Source organism: Micromesistius poutassou, assembly GCF_964030765.1.
Source record: "Micromesistius poutassou genome assembly, chromosome: 2".
NCBI classification, from domain to species: Eukaryota; Metazoa; Chordata; class Actinopteri; order Gadiformes; family Gadidae; genus Micromesistius; species Micromesistius poutassou.
In genome coordinates, this window is record NC_140272.1 from 10,300,435 (window position 1) to 10,324,512 (window position 24,078).

At 41.8% G+C, this 24,078-nt stretch overlaps 1 protein-coding gene across 1 annotated transcript; it reads left to right on the forward strand.

Moving 5' to 3' along the window:
• Positions 1-5,633: 5,633 nt before the first annotated feature.
• rspo4 (R-spondin 4) lies at positions 5,634-23,246 on the forward strand (the record flags this gene model as incomplete). Its single annotated transcript, XM_084464767.1, has 5 exons — positions 5,634-5,731; positions 8,921-9,109; positions 9,653-9,790; positions 12,062-12,268; positions 23,080-23,246. The coding sequence occupies exons 1-5, from the start codon at positions 5,653-5,655 to the stop codon at positions 23,244-23,246; spliced, it is 780 nt and encodes a 259-aa protein (XP_084320893.1). The 5' UTR covers positions 5,634-5,652.
• Positions 23,247-24,078: the final 832 nt, after the last annotated feature.

Below are 24,078 nucleotides of genomic sequence, written 5' to 3' on the forward strand. Positions count from 1 at the left end.
TTTATTTTACTATTTATGTTTTTTTATTTCTTATTTTTATTGCTTCTTGGCACTTGGAGCTCTTGGGATTTATTATATGTCCTTAATGTTCTCAGCCTCACCTGGGAAAGGTGAGGCACCTTGATGAATGTTTACCTGTCAATGTACTGTCTGTTTTTTCCCCCTTTTTTTGTTAGGGCATGTGTCTACGCGCCTCTCTGTTTGTGTGCTTGTGTGCTTGCATGCGCACACAGTTCCGTCCTGGACATTATTATTATTATTATTATTATTATTACTGAGCTGTGTATTTTATCTCTCTCGCCCCCGAAGGACACCTTAAAAAAAACAAAAAAACATGACTATTATTTTATTATTGTTATAATTATTATTGTTGCCTTGTCACAATAATGTGGCTACATATAATGTATTGTACACTTAATCTTTTTTTTTTTTTGCTTTGCCAAATATGCTTTTTGTTTCTTATATTTGTTTCATATACTCCACTTCACATGCCTTATTTAGCTAGCTTTATGTAGACAATTTGTTACGTCTTTATATTGGAAATTATTATATCAAGACTTTAAGTTGAATTGATCCTGAGTTACCCGTCAGATGCATGCATACACAGCCTTGCTCATGGGCAGTACCAACCAGAGGGTAGAAGTGACCTGGTAGTATTCTGGTACCCTAGTCCCAAGTCTCTCATACAGACTCTTGTGTTGCCCACGTTGCCTTTTAAAAGTTTAATCTGGAATTCTAATCAATCGGCCTTGAAGCACAAAGGAGAATACGAAACGGCAGTGCCTCTGAAGTCCCTTTAGTCTTTATCGCCTGTGTAACAGCCTGGCAGTGGCACAGTCGCTCCCACTGCTGGGAGGTGGGATCTCCCTGGCTGGGCTGGCACTGTTTGCAGACGATTTCATGTTTTATCTGCAGTGTGTTAAGGACCAAACCACGTCTTTACAAGTAGCATCGAGCTAAGCAACGTACACGTTGTATGCATACAAATTAAGAATTAGATCTTTTGATTTCTGGTGTGTCTTAATATCAACCGATTTGGCAACAACGTTCCAAAAGATTACTGTAATACAGTTCACTTTGTTTTCTATGTTTTTAACAGACAAAAACACTATCTTCCATAACTCCACAGCCCACTCATGCACCCAATGTTTTGTAACTGGTTTGCTCAGGTGTGGAAAAAATGAGTATAACATTCACAGGTAAAGTTTGTTACAACAGTCAGAGGATTATCTAAGTCTTGATATGCCATATATTATCTTTTCTTTGTCTTGGCTGTGTTGGTTGTTGGCTCTTCTCCTGTAACTCCTCAACGCATAAAGTAATGCAGCTGTTACTTCGCCTCAATGCATAAAGTAATGCAGCTGTATCTCTGGTCACAAATCTGATTTTTAAATACTGCAGATGAAGTCTGCTATTGTTTTTACTAATTCTTGTTACATGTTCTGACAAGCAGTCAAACTGTGATGAACTTAACTTGTGCCACATAGCACATAGGTGGAGGGGTTGTTTAAATTAGCCTGTTATATAAACCAGTATTTGACTGAAATTTAACATTGTACAAAATGAATGAATCACATCAAGCTTGTTTTTGTTATTGTATGCACATTAATTGGAAGATTAGTATTTAACAAGAACAGATGTCGTTCATGCAAGCAAAATATTTTTCATGTTCCAAGTTTCAAAAAGAATTGATTGTTAGGGAAAATCCAAAACCGCTGATCCCAAACTGCCAGGACCCAGGGCTAACCTTCTCAAGATGTATTACATGTATTACTAATAGTGGGCTGTACCTTAGAAAGATCCACCCCCTAAAGTTGCAGGGGAAACTACTTCATGTCTTCATGAATACTATTTCTTGTATATAAAATATTTAGCGTATTATTTCCCTCCCCAGCAACAAAGGAGTAACACTCCAGGTCCATAACTCGGATGCACTTTTTACACATTTGATTCGGTTTCGATGCCACTTGATGAAAACTTTGCGATTGGGATTCAGTAGTCTCATGAAGCCCACCGTGTAACCGAGAAGCTGCCGTGTTGTTGACGGTATTCAAAGCAGTTTCTCTCTACAGTCTGACAAAGGGTCACTTTTCATAGCAGAAAAACAAGTTAAAATGGTAAAAAGAGGCAAACAGCATGTATGACACACTTATCGCACTATAGAATGATATACCGAGAGAAATAAAAACACTTGCCAAACTTGCCACCAACACTTTTCAAAATTATTTTCAAAATGTCAGTATCAAGTTGAGTTACGTTAATGTCTGTCTGTAAACCACCTGAACCGTTCTGCTAACCACTAGTAACATTGACCCAGCAGCACTGCTACACAAAGCTAACGACAATACCTGGTTGATCCAGACGTACAACCTCCGATGGTGAATTAAAAACTGTTGTGTGGTGGGTTATTCAGTTTTATTTTTCTGTTTGTAGCTAGCTCTGTAGCTAGCGCTAGCTCGGTTTCCCCCATGTGGACCAATATCATCATCACAACTTGGTATGTGTGATCTTTTATTGTGCAATAAAAGACGACTTTCAACCTTGTACCTCACACGTCCTTGGTCTGTTTATCTAAAATATGTCCTGTGTGTCTCTGTTCTAGGTTTTCCATACCAACCCTGTCAGAATTGTTCCTAATCAGGGCCGGATCTACATGGGGGTAATGGGCAAGGGGGGCTTTAGAGCCTTGCGGCCCTTTTGTGTCCTTAAAACTGTACTTGTAAAAAATAAACTGCCACTATGTCCACAAGCCTCTCAGAGCATTTAAACAAACAATGAACTAACCAAAGGTGTATAATTGGGAATGCAATCGTAGCTCCCCCCTGCCCCTCAAATACTTTACCACGGCCCTGCATCGAACGCGCATAGCGGAGATTCATTCACACTGTCTCTGGGACACAAAGCGAGTTGGAGTGCCGTGCACTGCTGCAGCGCAGCCCGGCAAAGAGTGGAATGACTCGCGTGTCCTGAGCATCTGAAGGTAATGTCAGTTTCCCCAGGTAAAGTTAAAACACACCAATTCAACTTCAAAATATTTTTTTATTTTATTAATTTAATGTATGTTAAAGGCGATTGAGCATGCTGCATCAGTAATAACAGCACGTCCATTAATTAAACATAAGTGCTCGCTCATGGTGTTTTGAAGCATTTTGCCCGATGATTTTTGATATTATTCAACACAAGACAGCTTGATACAAAATATTAATAACTGACATTTGAACCCACTGCATAACGTTTAACAGGGGGTCCCCGTTTCGGGGGCGAAGTTACAACACTACACAATTCTACCTAGGAGATGACGCATTTTTATTTGATTAGCTAAGCAGTAACCTGTCTACCAGGCCTATACAATTCACTCTCATATCACAGCAAGGAGGCTGCACAAATTACACCAGGTCACATCCTTTACTGTAAAAATTGGGAAAATAAAAAATACAATGTGATTAAGTAGTAGGCTACATGACCCTACAGTGTATTTTAATGTGACGCTTATAACCAGAACTTTTTACATCTTGACTCTTGAAGGCCAGAGTAGCTCGACAGTGACAAGCAGCATATAAAATGAAAAGGAAAGCTAAAAGTGGGGATATTGCAATTTTTAGAAAATTTAGAGAAGAGCGCAAGAGGAGTAGGAGGGAAAGGAAAAAGGCGAAGACAGTAGACCTATACTGGAGAGCGCAGGAGGAGGCCACAGAAAGAGATGACGAAATAAGTGATGAAGAAGAAGGAAAATAAGATGAATTTTAGGGATGAAGAGGATACTTCAGATTCAGACAGGGACAGAGGCAGGGAGTGATCAGAAGGCAGATGAAGATTACCGGGATACAGAAGGTCCTGACGTTTTCTGTTGTATACTGTATGTTAGGGTAAGTAGGCCTATATGTAAATATTTACTCTTATTTTATCATCTTAAAGGAATAATTCGTTTTGTTAGTGGCTGAGATACAGCAGGCAAGAAGACATCTTGAAATAAACCGAACAAATGGCAAATTTCAGTGACTGGTATGCATGCATTTATCTCTCTGTGAAAATTGTAATCAAATAAATTTGTAGCTATATCCAAATGGGCTTTTTTAAAATAAACTAAAGTTTTTTACAACATGCAACCAGGGTATTATAGAAAGGCTCAGAAATAATTAATTAATACACAAAAACAACAATACTAGCATTGTCCATAACTATTAATAGAGTTAGGAACAGGTCATTAAGAAGACACTGAACAGGGGCCCATCGAAGCAATCCCTCTTGTTGCCAGTAGAGGGCAATGACCTACTCAGGGCAGGGCTTTCCGCTAGGAAACTCCTGTTAATGGTTTTTCACGGCTTTAGGAGGACTCTACTAGAGTAAATGTCCAAAAGAAGCCCCCCGTATACCACACTCTGTTTCCACTTCCATACCCTTTGCAGAGCAGAGCAGGTCAAGGGCAAAGACAAGTATTTTCCATCTTGTGGTAGAAGTGGCTAGGGATTACACAAATCCTGTCACCATAGTTTATTTTGTGCTGTATGTTCTGTAGCTAAGATGGAGATGCAATGCACCTAAAAACCTAGAGTGTATATTATTGGAAAAGGTAATGCCTAACTGTTTACATACTAAGCTATTCCTGTATAGAATACAGTTAGGCTTTACACACAATCCAATAAAACACTAATTGAATTACTGAAACGCAGTTCTGACAGACATACATGCAAGAAGGAATGAGAGGTAGAGGTAAAGAGAAAGCAGATGGCAGGAGGTAAAGAGATTTTTTCTTTGGGAGAAATCTGTGTGGTATCAAGAGCATCGCCTTCTGCCATAAATCCTCCAATCTCCCTTGAACTACCAGTCAAATCAACCATCCTGTTTCCTGCTCGTACAGGAAGTGCTAGCCTGATGACAATTACATGAAGATGTCAAGACATTTAAACCCGGAACGATTTGAAAGGCTCCAACCAACCAGTCCATAAAGATTTAAAATGCAGTCCAAAATACAGAAAGGAATGATTTAGGAACTTTTGAAGTTGAAGAGGTTAAACTGTCCATGAAGAGTTATAGCAACACAATCAAACAAAATCAAAGTCCATAAGGAGATAAAACACCATTGATTACAAGTAAAAACAGTCCATAAAGAGTTAAAGCAGAGCTTATATAGAGTAGACACAATCGATAAAGAGAAAAATAACCAGTTAAAACGGCATATAAAGAGTTAAAACACAGTATATTATGAGTTAAAACTGTCCATAGAGAGTGAAAACTGCCTTTAGAGAGTTGAACCAGCCCATAAAGTGTTAAACAGCCTTTAAAGAGTTAACAGAGAAATTGGATGAGTGCAGATTGTTTGGCTCTAATTTTAAGGTGGGTGGCACATAAAGCGTATGTTTCGATAGTGCCAGCGGCAGAGGTGGATCTCTCGCTCCTGTGCACCCCACTCCTATCTTCACCTCAACCTCTCCTCGTGGGTGAAAGGGGAAGTTCTCTCCACCTCCTCTCCCACGTCTCCCTGGACTCTCCTCCTTTTTCTCCACCTCTTCCGGTATTTTCACACTCCTCTTTTCCCTCCGTCCGTCGAGGGTGACTCGAGGGGGATTATTAACCATCTTCAGACTACCAACCCTGGAGTGTGCCCGATGCCTTGCCCATGGGTGTGAGGCGGGAGCTCGACCAGCCATCCCGATGCATCTGCTGTTGCTCTCCACCGTGACGAGCATCCTCTGGACTGTTGCTCGCATCACCTCCGCGCTCAAACCCTCCGGTGAGCTACCATCAAACTTCTAGGCGATTTGCGGTTCTACGCTTTGCATAGGATTCATATGCAACCTCACAATTTAAATGTCATTAAGTATGATGGAAAATCAAAGCATTTTTATATATGTTCTCAATACATGTGGAATGTTTTGAATTTAAATTACACTCATGCCACATTTAGTCTTAGAATAATTAATTATTTACCGAAAGATAATATGAATATAAAGTTGTTTCTGATTGATGTATAGTTTGTTTTCATAGTTTGTTTGGGAAACTCAAATGCTTTGTTATAAAACAAGACGTTGGCTTTGTTTTACTATTCATGTTTTTTTATTTCTTATTTTTATTGCACCTTGGCACTTAGAGCTCTTGGGATTTATTATATGTCCTTAATGTTCTCAGCCTCACCTGGGAAAGGCTGTAATAAAAGTGTAAACGTAAAACAAAAAATGTAATATCTAAGCCAGTAAATCCTCATAAATACACAAATTAAACTATTCATTACGAAACAAATGTCCATAGCCACAATACTTTAATGGTTGGCCAGTGTTGAATCAATTGAAGGAGTAAAAACTAATAATAGCACGTCGTTATAAAGTAATTCTCTCCCTACTAAGTACTGAACTTGATTGATCACTCCGTATCTACTGTCAGTATTGGTTGGACTCAAATAAACTAGATAATGAATGTATTGCCACTTATCGAGAAAGAGTAGACTTGTTGGTTTGTCTTTGAGCAAGACACAAAACCAATCATCCATGCTGCCGTTGCTGTCTCTGTGTGGATTCATATGTGATTAATCAGATTAATATTATAATTCTGGGATTAATAATATTAATTATGTTATACAACATACAACAATGTGTTTACTTTTCCAATTTGTTTTCAAATAATCTGATTGGATATATTAACCATAATAAATACACTTTATCAGCTTAATTTATTTATTACTGCCTTTCTCCTTTATATTATCATTACTATAAGACACTATAAATTAAATTAACTCGATAAAAAATACAATAAATCTTTTTACCTCTTTATAAATTAAAACTAAAAGGCAAATACATTACCAAAAAATAGATAAACACATAAATTATATTATTATAACACATAAATCTAATTCAAAAATCAAGCTTACAAAAATAATGAATACATTTATTTCTAAGTGCTATTATCTAATGACTTTCAGGTGAGGCTGACAACGATCATACCAGGCGATCAGTAACAATCTAAACCTGTTTAGCTGTTCAAGTTCACCAGAAACCGAGGCGACGCGGCAGCAGATAAATGTTTCCTGCTGTTTGTTAGGATCACTCTGTCCGTCTCCTCCTCTCCTCCAACGCATTGAAGTGTTAGAACCATTCCCCCGGGCGAGAGAGGTGCTCAGCCATGATTAGAGAGAGAGACACGTCGGACGGCCCGCTCAGTGCTAGCGCTAACTGGTTGTGACAGCTGCTTAGCGCTATGCTAACCCATAATGACACCAATCTGTAGTGACACCAAACCACTGTGCCGAAGGAAACGCAGAGACCCAGAGGGGATCACGCTGTTTCAGTCAGTGCTGGACACCAGCGACGCAGCCATCTGGGTGGTTGGTGTTGCACTTGTTTTGTGTTTGGGCTGGCGGCTCTTGGGAAAGAGAATCCTCATGAGACTCAGCTGGTTGGCTAAAGGTTGAATAAGAACGTTCTTTTGATCCACTACGAAAAGATGTCCTGTCTGTGTTTTGTTATAAAAATGATCCGAAACTAAACAGAAAATCCAGAACCGAAAAATGTAAGAGTTTATTCATAGGGAGGTTGGAGCCGGTTGGTGGGTTCTCAGAGGGGTTGCGTGGTGTGCAGGTAGTCACGTAACGCTTGAGAGTGAGAGGCCTGATGCCACTTAATGGCTCCTGGGGCCAGGTGGTTGGCGAGGGGCGTTGACATCTGACCTTCTCCTCAGAGTAAATGATGAGTGATTAACTGTCTTCCTCTCTCTTCTTCATAATCGTCATAATCAGTAGCATTATCATCATCATCATCATCATCATCATCATCTTCCTCTCCTCCTTTCATACCGCTATTCTCCACTTTGGTCTCTCTCACCTTATGTCGAACACAGTAAATGTGTGTGTGTGTGTGTGTGTGTGTGTGTGAGAGCATGTTTGTGGTGTGTGTGTGTGTGAGTGTGTGTGTACATATGCGACAGTGTGCAGGTCTGTGTGTAACAGTGATTTTAAGTGGGTATGTGTGTGTGTTCGAAGTGTGGTCTACTCTTTTGGTCGCCGCAATATAGTGCGTCATGTGTGTAATCATGCACGTGCTTTTCATATCTCTACTTTCCCCCCCCCCGTTGCCCCTGTGGCAAATACTAGCATACCATCATGAAAGCCTGGAGGAGCCTGGGCTACACCTGGCTTTAGTTAGAAAAACAACGCAATCGCATGCGAGGTCAAAGGTTAGTGTTTACCGCTACCTTACTCCATGCTCCTCTGGAGGTCTGCTGAACCCTCAGATCCCTCAGACCCCTCAGATGTGGATGGGGTGCGGGGGGGAGTGTGTGTGCCAGGAAAGACTGGATGAGTCCCCCAACCTTTACAAATAAAGCTTCAGGTTCCCGCTGTTGACACTAGAGTTAATCTAGTATTGTTTAACATCTTGTATGTTAAACAATGTTATGTTGTCTGTATTTGTTTGTTATTAATTTAAGTCTTCGAAGCATCATGTTTAACATAACCGTTGACGGAGGCCCTGGTGCTCCGGAGGAACCGTTGTTAGCGGGAGAAGGGTGGGACCTCCGATGTCTTCCTCAGTTACCTCAGTCCTCAGTCCTCAGTCCTCAGTTATGTTTGGGATGTTGCTTTGTCAAAGTCTTTGTAAATAAACCTCACTGTATATTCTTGTTGGAGTTTTTGTCGTTATTCTCTTTAATGTTCTTATTCCATTTCTCTGGTGACTGCTAACCAACCACACAGCTCACAGGAAGTAAGAGAATGGAAATGGCGTTGTGGTAGATGAGATGGTGCTATCATTCATGACCATATCTCAGCCTAGCTGATTGATACCCGAATGATACCCAAACGATACCCAATTGATAACCGATTGCTAACCGTTAATACCCAATTGATAACGGATTGATTACATATTGATACCTGAATTATACCCGATTGATTACGAGTCTGATTCATTCCTGATGGCTGCCTCTCTCTCTCCAGGTGACAGAGAGACCCTGGAGAACTGCCGCAGCTGCCTGGATTGTTCCCATGACAATGGCTGTGTGCGTTGCCCAGAGCGACTCTTCCTGTTCCTGCAGAGAGATGGGATGTCCCACCATGGTGTGTGTCTGCAGGCCTGCCCCCCCGGGCACTACGGACAGAGAGGGAAGCAAGCCAACATCTGCATGAGTAATATCATCTTTAATATCATCTTTAATCTATGATAATATGATCTATAATTTATCATCTCTATAATATATAATGATATCAATCTATAATAATATGTATAATCATATAATCAATTTAATAATATAATCTATAATTGGGAATATTATCATCCATAATCTATCATAAAATAATCAATATAATATAATCTATAATGTATAATAATATGATCTATTATCTATCATAATATAATTTATTATCCATCGTATCGTAATATCCATCGTAATATAAAACAATATAATTTATTACATAATCTATAAAGTATAATCATTTAATCGAATCAGTCATATCATATTTTATCTGTAATATCAACTATATTTTATATTATCTTTAAAAATGTCCACTTTAATCCATCATGATATCCTCTATAATCTATAACCATATAATCTGTAATCTATAATAATATAATCGACTATTCAATCAGTCAAAGAGTCAGTCATTCAGTGAGTCTGTCTGTCTGTCCATCCATCCGTCATCCATTAAGTGCATTTCATTGTGCTCTTCCAGGGTGCAAGTCGCTGGACTGTGAACAGTGTTTCAACAGGGATTTTTGCACCAGGTGTCGTCCTGGTCTGCAGCTCTACAAGGGTCGGTGTCTGACCCACTGTCCCGCCCGCACCTTCCTCCATCACAGAGACTGCCTGGGTGAGTGGTCCTGGAGGCTGATAGCCCAGGGTATTGGCATGTAGATGTTAGTGGTTGACTAGCCAAGCACAGTCAGTATCTTGTAAGCCCGGGCGAGTTCACTAGCGCTGGAGATGGGTTAGCAAGGTTTGTCCGCCTGTAGACAAGTCCTCTTCAGCTCCAGATCCAGAAGCCCTGTGAGGAGAGCTCTTTAAACGTCTTGACAAGACACATATGGGAAGGGTTTTATTCTTTAGTGCTGTACAGCATATGATTTGCTTTGAGTCTTCACACATTCTGCTGCTGGAATGAAATAGATATTTTTTTAAGATCAGATTCCTCTCTGGTAGACCACGGAGAAGAGAAACGAGTTGGACGTTTATTCCCTGATACAAGTTTGAAAAATATGTTTTTGTATCATTTAAAGTTTTACTTTGCTGTAGAAGTCAGTCCGTCGGCCTGACGAGTAGTTTTACCTTTGCAGAGCGGTGTCAGTCCAAGTGTCGACACAGCAAATAATCAAACTGCAAAATCCCAAAAATGTGAATTCAGCTTAGTATACAAGCGCTATTACAGCATTTCTTTTCAAGTACAGCCCTTTTTCGTTCAGAATAACTTTTGTTTTCTGCTGGACTGTGCACAACGATACAGGTGACCACTCCAAAAACAACCACACTGATCTGAAAACGCACTTAAAGAAACAATCATCGGACAATAATCCGGAACCCGATAAGTTCAAGCTCAAATTTAGCTAGAAGGATCTTATCCAGGTTGAAATGGAAGGTGCAAAGAGGGAGGAAGAAACGTGAGAAAAGCTCACCAGTTGGTTGTGCAACAGATGCAACAGATGCAACAGATGCACCGCTGTTTCATCGGCAACAGCGGTGCATCTGTGCACCGAGACGGTGGGGCATGCCAGTCTATGCAAGCCGATGTGGAGTGTCGTTGCTGCAGCGAGCGGGAATTGTTGCAGCAATGACAATCTTATAATTTGGAAGGCTTCCCTAACCTGATAGACATAACCTTCTAGGACTGTCGCCCTTGGAAACTGTTTGAAAAAATGATGTATCACCTAGATCAGGTAGTTTGTCATAGCACACGGATTCATCTGAACCACTGGCTGGGTAACATGAATTTGAATGATCATGATCCAGCTGCCTTGCAAGGTAAAGGCTTGACCTCTCTCTTGAAGATAGTTTGGACGGAGCTTGAATCACTAAAAATGATCATTATCCTCTTCAGTGTGATGCTGCTGGGGAGAAGGTTTTTCACATCCCTAAGAAATACCAGGTAGTTGTATAGGTTGTGTTGTGATTGTCAAATCTTCATGTATCATTGCGCACAGCCTAGTGGAAGAAGAAAGGGTTAATCTATATAAATAGTGCTGTAGTAACTGCTTGTAAAATAAGCTGAAAAAAAAGTCTCTTCTCATTTTAACGTAGTTTATTACACATAGACACACGCAAGTAACACTACTTTAACACTACGTATACAAAATGTAAACAATCTTTTCCCATAGAAGCAGATTATCAGACTGACTATTAAAGTATCAGAATGACTATTAAAGTACAACTTATATTCTGAGTTCTTTGAATGGGGCGGACTAGCTTATGAACATAAAGGATGATAACGCAAGTCTTTATCTCTGGGATCTGGTGTGCAGAGTTTAGACACATGATTCTGATTAGCTGGGCTTCTACGGGTTTCCCTTTATTTATCTCCTGATCTCTCAGCGGTCAGAACCTCCTACTGTTTCTCTTGGGGTAAGAGGGACGGCTCCTACATCTGTCTTCACAACCTCATCCTTCACATACTGTATTCACATTTTAGCTCCAACCCGACCTCCAACCCCTCCTCTCTCTGCTCTCACCGCCAAACCTTTCTCCTCTTCTCCTCTCCTATCACCCCCAACCCTCTCTCTCTCTCTTTCCTTTCAATTCCCAACACCCTCTCTCCTCTCCTCTCCACTCACCCCCCATCCTTTCTTCTCTGGCTCTTCAACACCACCCTCCCCTCCTCCCCTTTGCCTCTCTTTTGTCTCTCTCTCTCTCTCTCTCTCTCTCTCTCTCTCTCTCTCTCTCTCTCTCTCTCTTTCTCTATTAATTCTTTCATCTGTCTCCTCCCTTCTTTCTTCATCTCATCCCTCCACCTTCTACTTGCCTATATCCTTCACCATCTCTCTCTCTACCCCCTCCCCTCCCCCTCTCCCTCCCTCCCCCTCTCTGTCTTTCTCTCTTTCTCCCCCCCATCTCTTTTCTCCCCCTCTATCGCTAACTCTCTCTCTCTCTCCAGAGGACTGTTTGTTGGTCCCGGGGGGGGAGTGGGGGGAGTGGACTCCCTGTTTGCGTGGCGGCGCCCCCTGTGGCTTCCGCTGGGGCCGGCAGAGGAGGACCCGCCAGGCAGAGCTGTCCCCCAATAGGCCTGAAGAGAAGTCTGAGCCCCTGTGTCCAGTGCACAGAGAGACACGCAACTGTAGGATGAAGAAGAGATGTGAGACAGGTGACCGCAAAAAACAGTTGCTTTGTCCAACATGCCCCCTTTTATTAGCAAAGACTTTCTCCACAGAGAATTATCGCCACTTGGGAAAATTGTCTTGGCAATTGTGAAAATTTCTGGTTGTCAATCCCCTCGCTTAGAACACATGTTGCCTTCAGTGTGTAGGTCAGTGTGTAGGTTGTGGAGTGTGTGTGGTTGATGTCAAGTCAAGTCAACTTTATTTATACAGCACATTTCATACACAAGGCCGAAACATAAAAACATGTCATACAATAAAATAAAACAGGATTAAAAAAATCTACAAAAAATATTTAACAATTTAATTAAAAATAATCAGCCAAAGACAAATCAACATGATTTAAAAGAATGCATTAAAGACAATTGAATAAAATAGTAAGATAAATTGAATTATAATTTAGCAGAAAGTGAAGGTAAGCATAAACATTTTTAACCTTGATTTAAATGTAGTCAGTGTTGGAGCAAGTCTCAGATCTTCAGGAAGTTTATTTCCGCTATGTGTTGCTTAGTAGCTGAATCCTGCTCTTCCATGTTTTGTTTTGACTCTGACCTTTGACTTTGACTTGGTCCCAGTTTATCGCAAATGTCTAGAGGGTTCATGTATATTATAAGTGAGCACCAGTATTCTTTAATCAATCCTCTGACATACATGCAGCCGATGTGGGGATTTTGAGAATGGGTGTAATGTAATAGCTTTTTTGGAAGGCCTGCAAAGAGAACCTAGGAAAAGATATATGGACAACTTTTGTTTTGACATGTCTTCTTAGTCTTGTTATGTCTTTTAAGTTGATCGTAGGCCAATTTCATCTGATTTGAAATTTAGATCTGAATCCATAATAACGGCCAATATTTCTGGATTGGTTTTTGTTTTTTTAAGGAGAGGGACTCGAGGTGCTGGCTAACTTTCAGTCTCTCATCTTTGGCACCAAAAACAATTATATCAGTTTTGTCATTATTTTAGTTTTGTCACTGACTATCGTCTATAGGATGATAGTCAGTTGGTGATAGGGCTATATCGATTTATGTAAAGTCTACATAAGAATGGCAAGTGATGTTGTTATTTTGCATGATTAGTGGATGTAGATGTAGAATAAAGATGGTCGTAGAATGGAACCTTGGGGGACTCCATGTGCCACGTTAGTTAGTTCAGATAAATAGTTACCAATGGAGACAAAGAAGTTCCTGTCCAAGCCCAACCCAATTTTCCAATCTGTCCAAAATAATTTAGAGTTGAACAGTGTTGAATGCTAAGGTGCAATAGCATCAATATTGAAGATTTTCTTTGTGTAGACAAATATCATTAACCATTTTAATAAGAACTGTCGAAATCCTGAATGGAAGTTATCTAGCAGCTAATTGAGGCCAAGAAAACATTAAGTGATGGAAGAAGAAGAAGCATTTAGGTTCCACTTTTTTAAAAGAGGTTTAATTGGTTTTTAGAAAGGCTTTTGGAAAGTTGCCTGATTGGAGAGGGCTGTTAACTATTCACAGTATGTCTTGGGCCAGGAAGAAGCTGCTAGGTAAGGCATCAAGGCAGCAGGTGGGTGGCTTAAGTTGTTACACTGTTTCCACAAGAGTTATATAGTCTCTAGGGCATTCAATCATGTCATCATTGCCACATTACTTCTAAATTAACATGGTGGTGATCCAACATTTATGTTTGAAACGGAAATACTGATGGCTTGTCCAATACCTTAAATTTTGTCAATGAAAAAGGATACAAACTCAAATCGAGAGCATATTGAAGCCCTTCATCCAATAAAGTAGCCCTTGAGCACCCGCTTATAAAAGGCACAGGGTGCTCTGGGGAGATGACGCTTCCAGAACCTAGCAGGGCACCTAAGCAGGGCAGTAAGGCACCGGGGATTGATTCACTGTAGTTTTATAAAGCTTTCTGGGATGTGATCGGGGAGTTCCAGCCAGCTGTGTGAAATGAAAGCCTGGCTGTTGGGGTGTCACCTCTGAGATAAATTCATTCATTGTATTACATTATTAGACCACACAGTACTCAAGCTCATCAGTATCTTATTGGATCATCCATTCCTAGTGCTAACACCAGTTCTGATTAGTTTCTGCTTCAGAGTTTAGTTTAGTTTCTACACCATAAAGTGATATGGTTCTGAGAATAATCAGACCCTATGCATGGCTTCTCTACCATTCTGCCCATGCCAATATAGATTGAAGATTTCCCTGGGTAAATCAGACCCTATAGGCATGGCTTCTTTACCATTCCGCCCCCACCAAAGTACATTTGATTCAGGAGGTTTTGGACCTCTCTAGCAATTTTGGCCAAGATACTGGTCTTATTTCATTGGCCCAGGAAAAAGCATTTGATGGCGATGAACCCCTTTACCTTTGGTGAAGTGACAACTGCTGAAAGAGTATAACAGTGGTGCTCTGGTGCCAGACCAAGGAGATCATGGGGCATGGTCCCTGAGCTGGAGAGCTTTAGAGGGCCACTTCTTTACACCAGGACCCCGAAGCAGAGACTGAAGTGTTCACAGGAAGACCTTGTACATGGGCTGTGTGCGATTAATTAATCAGCATAAGCTGAGAAGTTAGGACTGACACTGTATGGAGGGAACAGTGGAGGTTGGCAGTTGACAAATGTGTGCCATAGATGTAAATGCCTTTGTTTGTGTCGAGGGAAGGTCAAGACGCTGTTTCATTGTTACTGACACATTCATTTCAAAACTGTTTTGCCAAAATGAAAAAAGACCTGAGCTACAGAGGTGAACGTTGGGGCAATGGGAGACAAAAACACCTTTACTGAGAAGTTGGGTTACGATCAGTGTTGGGCAAGTTGCTTTAAAAAAGTAAGTAGTTACAGTTACTAGCTACTTCTTATTATTAAATTAGTTACTCAGTTAAAAATTATAAAGTAACTATTTACTGTGGAAAGTAACTATAGTAACTATAACATTTTTAAATTATCAAATGTGTCAAATAATTTGGACCCCACCTCCACCCCTCTTTAATGGAACTCACAATACATGTGCATGTTCATGCACGGAAGCATGGAATGCACGGAAGCATGCAACGTTGCAAGATGTTTGAATTACTTGACATCGACGTGGAGAGGCACTTTGTCCAGGGCATAATGTGCATTTCACAATTACACTCGAGGGAAAAGTAATGGCTATACTTCCATTTAAAGAAGGCTGTTTTTGGTTTATTTGGGCTCGCCATTCCTGTTTCACGTTGACTCACTTGTGTTGTTGTGAGTTCGACTATGCATGCTTTTGACTTTGCGTAAACAACACCCGCCCAACTCTACCCCTGATTGGCTTACCATGACATTTTACTCTACCTCAGCCAATCGTTATCATTCATTTGATTGTCTCGTGCCCACTTACCAAAAAAGAACAGTAAAGAGAGAGAGAGAGAGAACTAGGTGGTCTGATGGAAAAACAGCTTCAATTATAGTAACACACTGCATTTTTTGGAAGTAATGTTAACGGCTTTATAATGATGGGAAGAGTAATCAATTATATTAATCGTTACTGAAAAAAGAACTCTGTCAGTAACGCCATTATTTATAACGCTGTTATTTCCATTACTGGTTAAGATGACTTTAGGTTATAAGGGCCCTGTTGAAGAGGAACATTGGGTGTGTTTGGACATTTTTCCAAACATCAGTTCTTTTTATTTTGATCACATTTTTTTCACAATTTTGTATCCATATTTTTCCTTCTCTCCACATACTTAACTGGCAGCTGTCAAATAATAAATGTGTAAAACTAATAAATGTGCTTTGAAACGTTTGATAGAGTATCACCTGACCTGAACCTTCCAACACACTGGAACATACTGTCCTGCTTTCCCTCTCTCTCTGGAACACACAGGCTGTACCTTAACTACCTGTCTCGCTCCGTGACCGATCAAACAGTAGATTCTCTATCTCTCCCTCTGTCTGTCTGTCTGTCTGTCTGTCTGTATGTCTCCCTGCCTAAGAGGCTGTCTGTCTGCCATGTCTCCGTCTATCTTCCGTGTGTCAGTATTGGCTTCTTCTTTAGACGGACCAGGAGTTACCGCTCAAATCAACTGCTCAGTTGTGCTGGATCACACCAGCCCTGGGCTGAGCCAACATAGTCACCACTTTCAACCAGCCCAGGAAAAAGGTTATTGAGTGTGATAGATACCAGCAGCTCTGAGTTATGGGCTGGGCAGCTTTTCACCCCGGGCTGTGCGTATGTACCCTGCTGTGCCCGGGGCTAGTCCTGCCCAGGGCACTGGAGTCCCGTCCCCAGTACCGCAGCCCAGGGCCCACATGCTTCACATGGGACACATGCTAGCAGTTAGCTGAAAAGCTTTGTTAAGACTTATTTATGGTGGCGATAATCTTCCACTCACACACTGATTTACAACACATCAAGGGGGAGAGAGAGGGAAAGGAAGGAGAGATGGTGGGAGAGAAAGAGAGAGAGAGAGAGAGAGAGAGAGAGAGAGAGAGAGAGAGAGAGAGAGAGAAAGAAAGGAAGGAAGGAAGGATGGTGGGAGAGAGATAGAGAAAGGAAGGAGATGTTGGGAGAGAGAGAGAAAGGAAGGAGAGATGTTGGGAAAGAGAGAGAAAGGAAGGAGAGATGTTGGGAGAGAGAGAGTGTGGAAGGAGAGATGGTGGGAGTGAGGGAGAGGGAAGGGGTTGATTTACTGGTCCTTGGAGGGAGAGAGATATGATTTAAGTTTCCCCTTGTAGGGAGCGAGCATAGTGCGGCACACATGATTTATGATTCACACGATGCCCACAGTTTTAGAAGAAGTTTATAAAAGCTGCCCAGCCCGTAACTCAGAGCTGCTGGTATCCATCACACTCAAAAACATTTTCCTGGGCTGGTTGAGAGTGGTGACTATGTGGGCTGACTATCTGGCTATCAGGGACCTGTTGATGTATGAAGACCGTTGAACACCAATGTACTCTGCGGAAAGAGGGTCGCAAAAGCCAGCGTTATCCCAGAATACCGCAACTCAATTTCCGTTCTCTTAATAAGAGCTGTGTATGCCAGTCAACAGTCCTAGAGCGAGAAGTATAAGATCATTTGACACAGCAATATCAGAGATGTAGGCCAAACGGAAACATTTATCCCTCTATCAAAAGTCCCACTCTCTCTCTTTTGCCTGCTAATCATGAAAGTTTGTCTCTTAATAAAATGATTGGCACATTGTTGTGTATCAAACTATGGAATGTGAATCTGACATCATACCGTGTTGAACGCTATGTTGAACGCGTCATGTTTAGAGGTGGCTGCCTTTGGTGGGCTGTTTTACCCATATTCAGTTGTTTTGTGCCAAATGCATAATTTTGCGTCCAGGAGGGGAGCTAGCTGGGTTAGCATATAGCATTTGTATTTGCTATTTCCCCTCACATTTCAGGGGGAATGCACTTAATATACTTCCTCTCGGGATGGAACCCAAATGAGGGTCTAGTAGTAGTAGTAGAAGTAGTAGTAGAAGTAGAGGTAGAGATAGATAGATACTAAGATGGATAGACAGATAAGGGATGGATGGCTAGATAAATAGATAGATATGAAGCTGGAATGAGATAGATGGATAAATAGAAAGAAGTGTTAGTGATAGATCAAAGTATAAAGATATATAGAGATACATATACAGTGCCTATTTTCCTGGGGACTGATCTCAACAGGAAATTATATCATAGCATTAGTCATTAAGTGAGGGTCATTCTCCCTGGTTTTGTTGCTAAAACTGGGTGGAAAGAATTTGAGAGTTTCAATAAAATCTGCCTTGCAGAACCAATCAAAGTCTTTAGGGCGTCCTTCCATGTCGGGGCGATGACTTGCAGAAGTCTTGTGTGCTTATAAACACTGTTGCACCACTGTTGCATGTCTTTCTCGTCCTGGGTTCAAAATGCGGAAAACAAGTGGCTGGAAATCCTTGATTCGTGTGGACTGAGCACACATTGGATGAACGTTCCAAGGGATGATCTGAGCTAGTCTGGATGATGTATCGGACAGGTGGAGGGGAGGAGTGGGTCTGTGTTGTGTTGTCAGGTCATTCAACCCAAAACGCACCTCATGCAGGCATCTCCTCTCTTCTGAAGTACCTACCGGCTGACGGCATCAAACTCCGCACCTGCTGTTGTCAGCAGGGGGGACAGGGAAATAAAGAAAAGGAAAGAGTCTGCCAAATGCTCGCTCCCTCTCTCTCTCTCCCCCTGTCCAACACTTGCTCACTCACTCTCTCTTTCTCTCTGTCTCACAAACGCTCACTCGCTCGCTCTCTCTCTCTGTCTCTCAATCTCTCATTCGCTCACTCTTTCTTTCTCCCCCGTCTCTTTCTCTCTCGCCCTCTGTCTTTCTCTTTCTCACCTTCTCTCCTCCCCCTCTCTCTCTCTCACTCACTCTTTTATTTTCCCTCACTGTATTTTTCTCTGTATCTCACCCTCTTCTCTGTCCTCTCTCTCTCTCCCTCCCTCACACTCTGTTTCTAATGTTCTCTCGGTCTCCCCCGGTGTCTCCGTTTCTTGTATCTCTTAGTGCACATGCTGAAGTTAAATTCAGGATTTGTCTGTTGTTTTACTTTTGTAGTACATTGTTTTATTTTTTATTTTTCCTATTTAACCCGGTGAAGTCCCATTGAGATATTGAAATTTCTTTTACAAGGGAGCCCTGGGGCAACATTATGGGTAGTCATGCTAAGATTCAGATACAGCATTACATACCGTTGAACTCCCTTAACTACGGTCATAAAGCTGTCTAGTTGCAGCTCTACGGTGTGAAGGGAGAACACACACTGGCTGATTGAGATGTCTAAAGTGTTGATCAGCTCAGCGACAGTGAACATGTTCCAAAGTAGGAAATGAGGGAAATGTGAGGGTTCTGAGTTGCTTCTGAGTGTCGGAGGGAGACCGATGGAGTTGACCTCCGGCTGGTGTGAGAAGTGGACCCCAACATGTGCATACCCCAGCTCTCTGTTGACTGAATGGGCCATTGGATGGTTGTGGTTAACATGTCTATTAGGTAAGGAATGAACCACGACGGGCAGTCCCCTTAATGGAAACGAGTACATTAGTGTGTTATTTATAGATTTTTTATTTTCTATTTTGTACAGGTTTTTCCAGTTTTACTGAAGTTATCAACACTGATTAGATGTGAGTTACTTTCATCTATAACTTTATCAGCCTATTTTTTTTGCAAACCATCTGCTCAATGTTGGACTTGACCGTGGAGTTGATCGGTTGCAAAATTGATTTCAAACCAGTGACTGGACGGTCTGGCATTTGGGCAGATGCCAGAAGGGCCGCTGCCTCTCGTGGGCCGCTTGGCTTCTCGTGGGCCGTTTGGCCTCTCGTGGGCCGTTTGGGCCGGCCAATCACGGAGCGGCATGCTTGTTGGGATTCACGCGGCCCCACCGTCGCAACGGCGGCCCGCATTACTTATCTCCCCCCCCCCCCCCCCGTCAACAATTAGCCTACCCGCGGCCGGTTATAATGCGCAAATGCCCGGGCCGTTTTTTGCTCCCAGTCCGTCACTGTTTCAAACTGATTAAAAGCAGAGGTATCCTACTATTCAGAAATAGTGCACACCCTTGGAACATTATGTAGCAATAAGAATAAAGTATTTTCTTAACCAAACAATTATGAAACACCCTAAGCATCCATTAGGAAAGACCCACCTCTTCCAAACTTACAATGGGAATGGGGCATTCCATATAGCTCGACACATGATGGATAATTAGGGTCCTTGTAAAACTTAGAGGTGTTTACTGGTGCTATGAGTCATGTGACTGTGTGAGAGAGACAGGTACTATAGGTCAGATACAAACAGTGTGTTCCAGAGAGACAGATACGGCCAATGTGATCTAGAGAGAGAGAGAGACAGGTAAAGGTCAGGCCAGTATGTTAGAGAGAGAGAGAGAGAGAGAGAGAGAGAGAGAGAGAGAGACACACACACACACACACACACACACACACACACACACACACACACACACACACACACACACACACACACACACAGAGGTAGCTCAGGTACAACAACTGTGTTCCAGAGAGAGAGACAGTGCAGCCAGTGTGTTCCAGAGAGAGAGGCAGGTAGATAAGGTAGGGTTTTCCAAGTCTGTTAAAGGGTAGATTGATGATCTGTCAGGTTTCTATTATTGTACAAAAAGTTGAAAACAATCTGGAGAGCCAGCGACTAACTCTCTGATCTCAGGACACTCATATTTATCCTTTAATTTATTGAATTGTATGTTTTGGTTTGTTTTATTGTTTGATAAAGTTACAGACCACCTGTCCCCCTACCTGTATGTTTGTATATATGTGTGTGTGTGTGTGTGTGTGTGTGTGTGTTTGTCTGTGTGAGCATGAGTGTGTGTGTGTATGCTTGTGTGTGTGTGTGTGTGTGCACGTGCAAGCGTGCATATGTGAGTGTGTGTGTGTGTGTTTTGTTGGCCAATGAGCTAGATGTATTTCGACACAAATCTTGATCTACTTAAAATGGCTGAAAGATGATTTGCCACTCATCTGGTTCTGTCTGTGGAGACAGAAAAAGAAGGAGGGAGAGATGGGGGGAGAGGGAGAGAGAGAGTTGGCGAGGGAGAGACGGGAAGGGAGGGAGAGTGGGGGCAAACATGGAGGGTGAGAGAGATAGGGACGGATGTACACATCTTCTTTTTATCATGGTTTCTCTGAAATGTTCTGGTTGCTGTGGAGCAGACACATGTTGTTGGCATTTTTCTTTCACTCTCTTTCTCGCCCTCGTTAGAGAGGAGAAATGAGAGGGAAAATAAAATGTTTGTTTGAGTTTGTGCAGACACAACTTTGGTCTTTTTGTTTCCTGTCATTTCTGACCTCATAAATAAACTATCCCATAATAACTGTCATGTTGGTAGCAATCTGCAGCCCACACCATTAAACCCCCAGGCGACTGTCCAGTTAGCTTGAAATCAAACAAGGTTTGTTTACATTCCTAATTAACCAAAAACAACTGTGACCTAATGGCTTCAGAATGACAGCAATCATTTAGCAACTGTTAGCTAGCGGCTGGGCGGTGGGACAAGACCTCAGTGGCGCTAATGATTAGCTCCCGCTAACAACAGGAACCCCATGAGACGATGCTACAACAGCCTTGTAAACATTTCATTCACTGCATATGTTCATATTCTTAACTGGGGGGGCAAGGTTAAATGGAAAACAACAGAATTATTTCTCAGACCTCCTTGTAGGTACAGAGCTGCCAACTCTCACGGTTTCACCGTGTGACACACGTTTTTGCCTGCTTACACACACGCACACGCCACACATCCACTTTCTCACAGCAAAAAATAAACAAAACATGTGTCCGTCCACCCCCCCCCCCCTAAATGTTGTCGATCGATTCCGATCGACAACATTTAGACCCGTGGACCCTGCTATAAGGTATGCATTAGAATATTCTACAGAATCTCACGCCAGCGAAAATCCAAAATTGAGCAGCCCTGTAGGTATCCAGCTAGAAGGCCTATGTATGTACAATGCTGTTTATGTATCATGGTATCATGCTGTGTAGCATGGTAAGTTGTGTGTTGTCTTGGATGCTGTATATATGACATGCTATCTAAGTAGTGTGGTATACTATGTGGCATGTCACACTTGTATGGTATCATTCATGCAATCTATGTAGCATGCTATCTAAAAAAGTGGTGTTAAGATTTGAACCATTTCAACAATTTATTCTTGAGGAAAACCTCCCATGTAGGCCTACACTGTATTAATATATTTGTGTTATATTTCTTTGTCTCTCTTCTAAGAAAACTAAATGTTTTTCTCAGAACAGGACTGGTCTCTGTACAGTACACACACACACACACACACACACACACACACACACACACACACACACACACACACACACACACACACACACACACAGGCTTTTCCACCTTTCATTCCAACCCGCTGTTACCCCTCTCTGGTCATATCCCAGACGTAGGAGCGATTGGAAAGAACCCATTTGGCCGCCTGACATAGTCTCTGATGTTTCAGAGTTATGTCTGAACCCTTTCTGTACTTTACCATTTTACCATTTACCATTTGCAAGGTAATTAAACACACGCTTGTCATGTGTCCCAGCGAGTTAAACCGGTCAACCCGGCGGGTTGAGCAGGACGATGTTCAGGAATCCTTTGGGGGTTTGTGTCCTGTTTTGATTATTTTAATTATTTTGACTCAAGATTCAGTTGTGCTCACTGTGGCTTGGAACCTACTTCTATTGAGGGCTGGGAGTTAAGCCCTCTGAGACATTGATAAAGCCCAGACTGTAGCTGTGATCAAGAACAGACAAGCTGTGATAAAGGACAGACTGTAGCTGTGATGAAGGACAGACTGTAACTGCTAAAGGACAGACTGTAGCTGTGATAAAGGACAGACTGTAGCTGTGATGAAGGACAGACTGTAGCTGTGATAAAGCCCAGACTGTAGCTGTGATCAAGAACAGACTAGCTGTGTTAAAGGACAGACTGTAGCTGTGATAAAGCCCAGACTGTAGCTGTGATAAAGGACAGACTGTAGCTGTGATAAAGGACAGACGGTAGCTGTGATCAAGAACAGACTAGCTGTGATAAAGGACAGACTGTAGCTGTGATAAAGGACAGACTGTAGCTGTGATAAAGGACAGGCTGTAACTATGATAATGGACACTGTAGCTGTGATGCTGGACCACCTGTGTATGTGATAAAGCATAAACTAGCTGTGATAAAGGACAGATTGTAACTGTGATAATGGACAGACTATAGTTGTGATTACTGACTGCACAGACTGCAGTCCATTATTTACATTCAAAACATTTGTCTCCTGACAGAAAGGAAACCAGGACTTGGGAGGAAGAGAGAGAGGAAGAGATTGCTGCTTCTGTCCAGTGGAGCTCCAGAGATAGAGACACAGACACGGCGAGAGACACAAACTCGGCAAGAGACACAAACGGAGCGAAACAGACAGACGGAGTGCCCGACACAGATGATTGGCTAACGACTGACACGCCCATAGCTCCTCAATGACGGTTTCTTTGTGGCCAGGAAACAGTTTGATGCTACGAGCAAGCATAGCAATTCATTGGTTGTTCATATTCAAGCGCACACACTAACACGTACACGCACCCATATATGGCGGCATATCACTGCCAAAAAACGAGAGCAAAAACAACTAACACATCCGTGCACACAAATCATTATTGCAAGCACTGTAACTGCCCTCAAGCTCAGTAATTCCCTGATCGCACATAAAGTGAAGCAGAAGCCAACTGATGCACCTGTATGCACAAATGCTATCTTTGCTCTCGTGCTTGCAAAGTGTTTTCCTGCACACTCTGATATTTTTTCTTACATCGCCTTCTTCGGTCAGAGTGTGGTCCCCTTCCTGTGTGTCGCATTGTGACTTTCATTGAACTTGGTTTCTTACAGGTAGCCTGTAAGAAACTTCTTACAGGTAGCCTGTAAGAAACTTCCCTTCTTTAGCCTGTGAGATTTAGCCTGTGAGATTAAAGTCAGAATTCTGAATTTATGCTCAGAATTCTGATTTGAAACTCAGAACTCAAAAATAACGACAGAGCTGATTTATTACCCTTCATTAGACGATCGCTGTCTTATAATTTCACTAAACTACGTTACACAAGCTACTACGAGGCAATGCAGTATTTAACGTTTATATTTCCTGGTCTGTTGATATTCTATAAGTATCAACAGACTCTAAGTATATTCTAAGTAATGCCAATGGCTTTGGCTATCGTTTACTGCGACTGATGATCCGGGTTTTATTCAAGAGACACATGGTAATATGTTTTGTTAACAAATGCCAGCTGTCT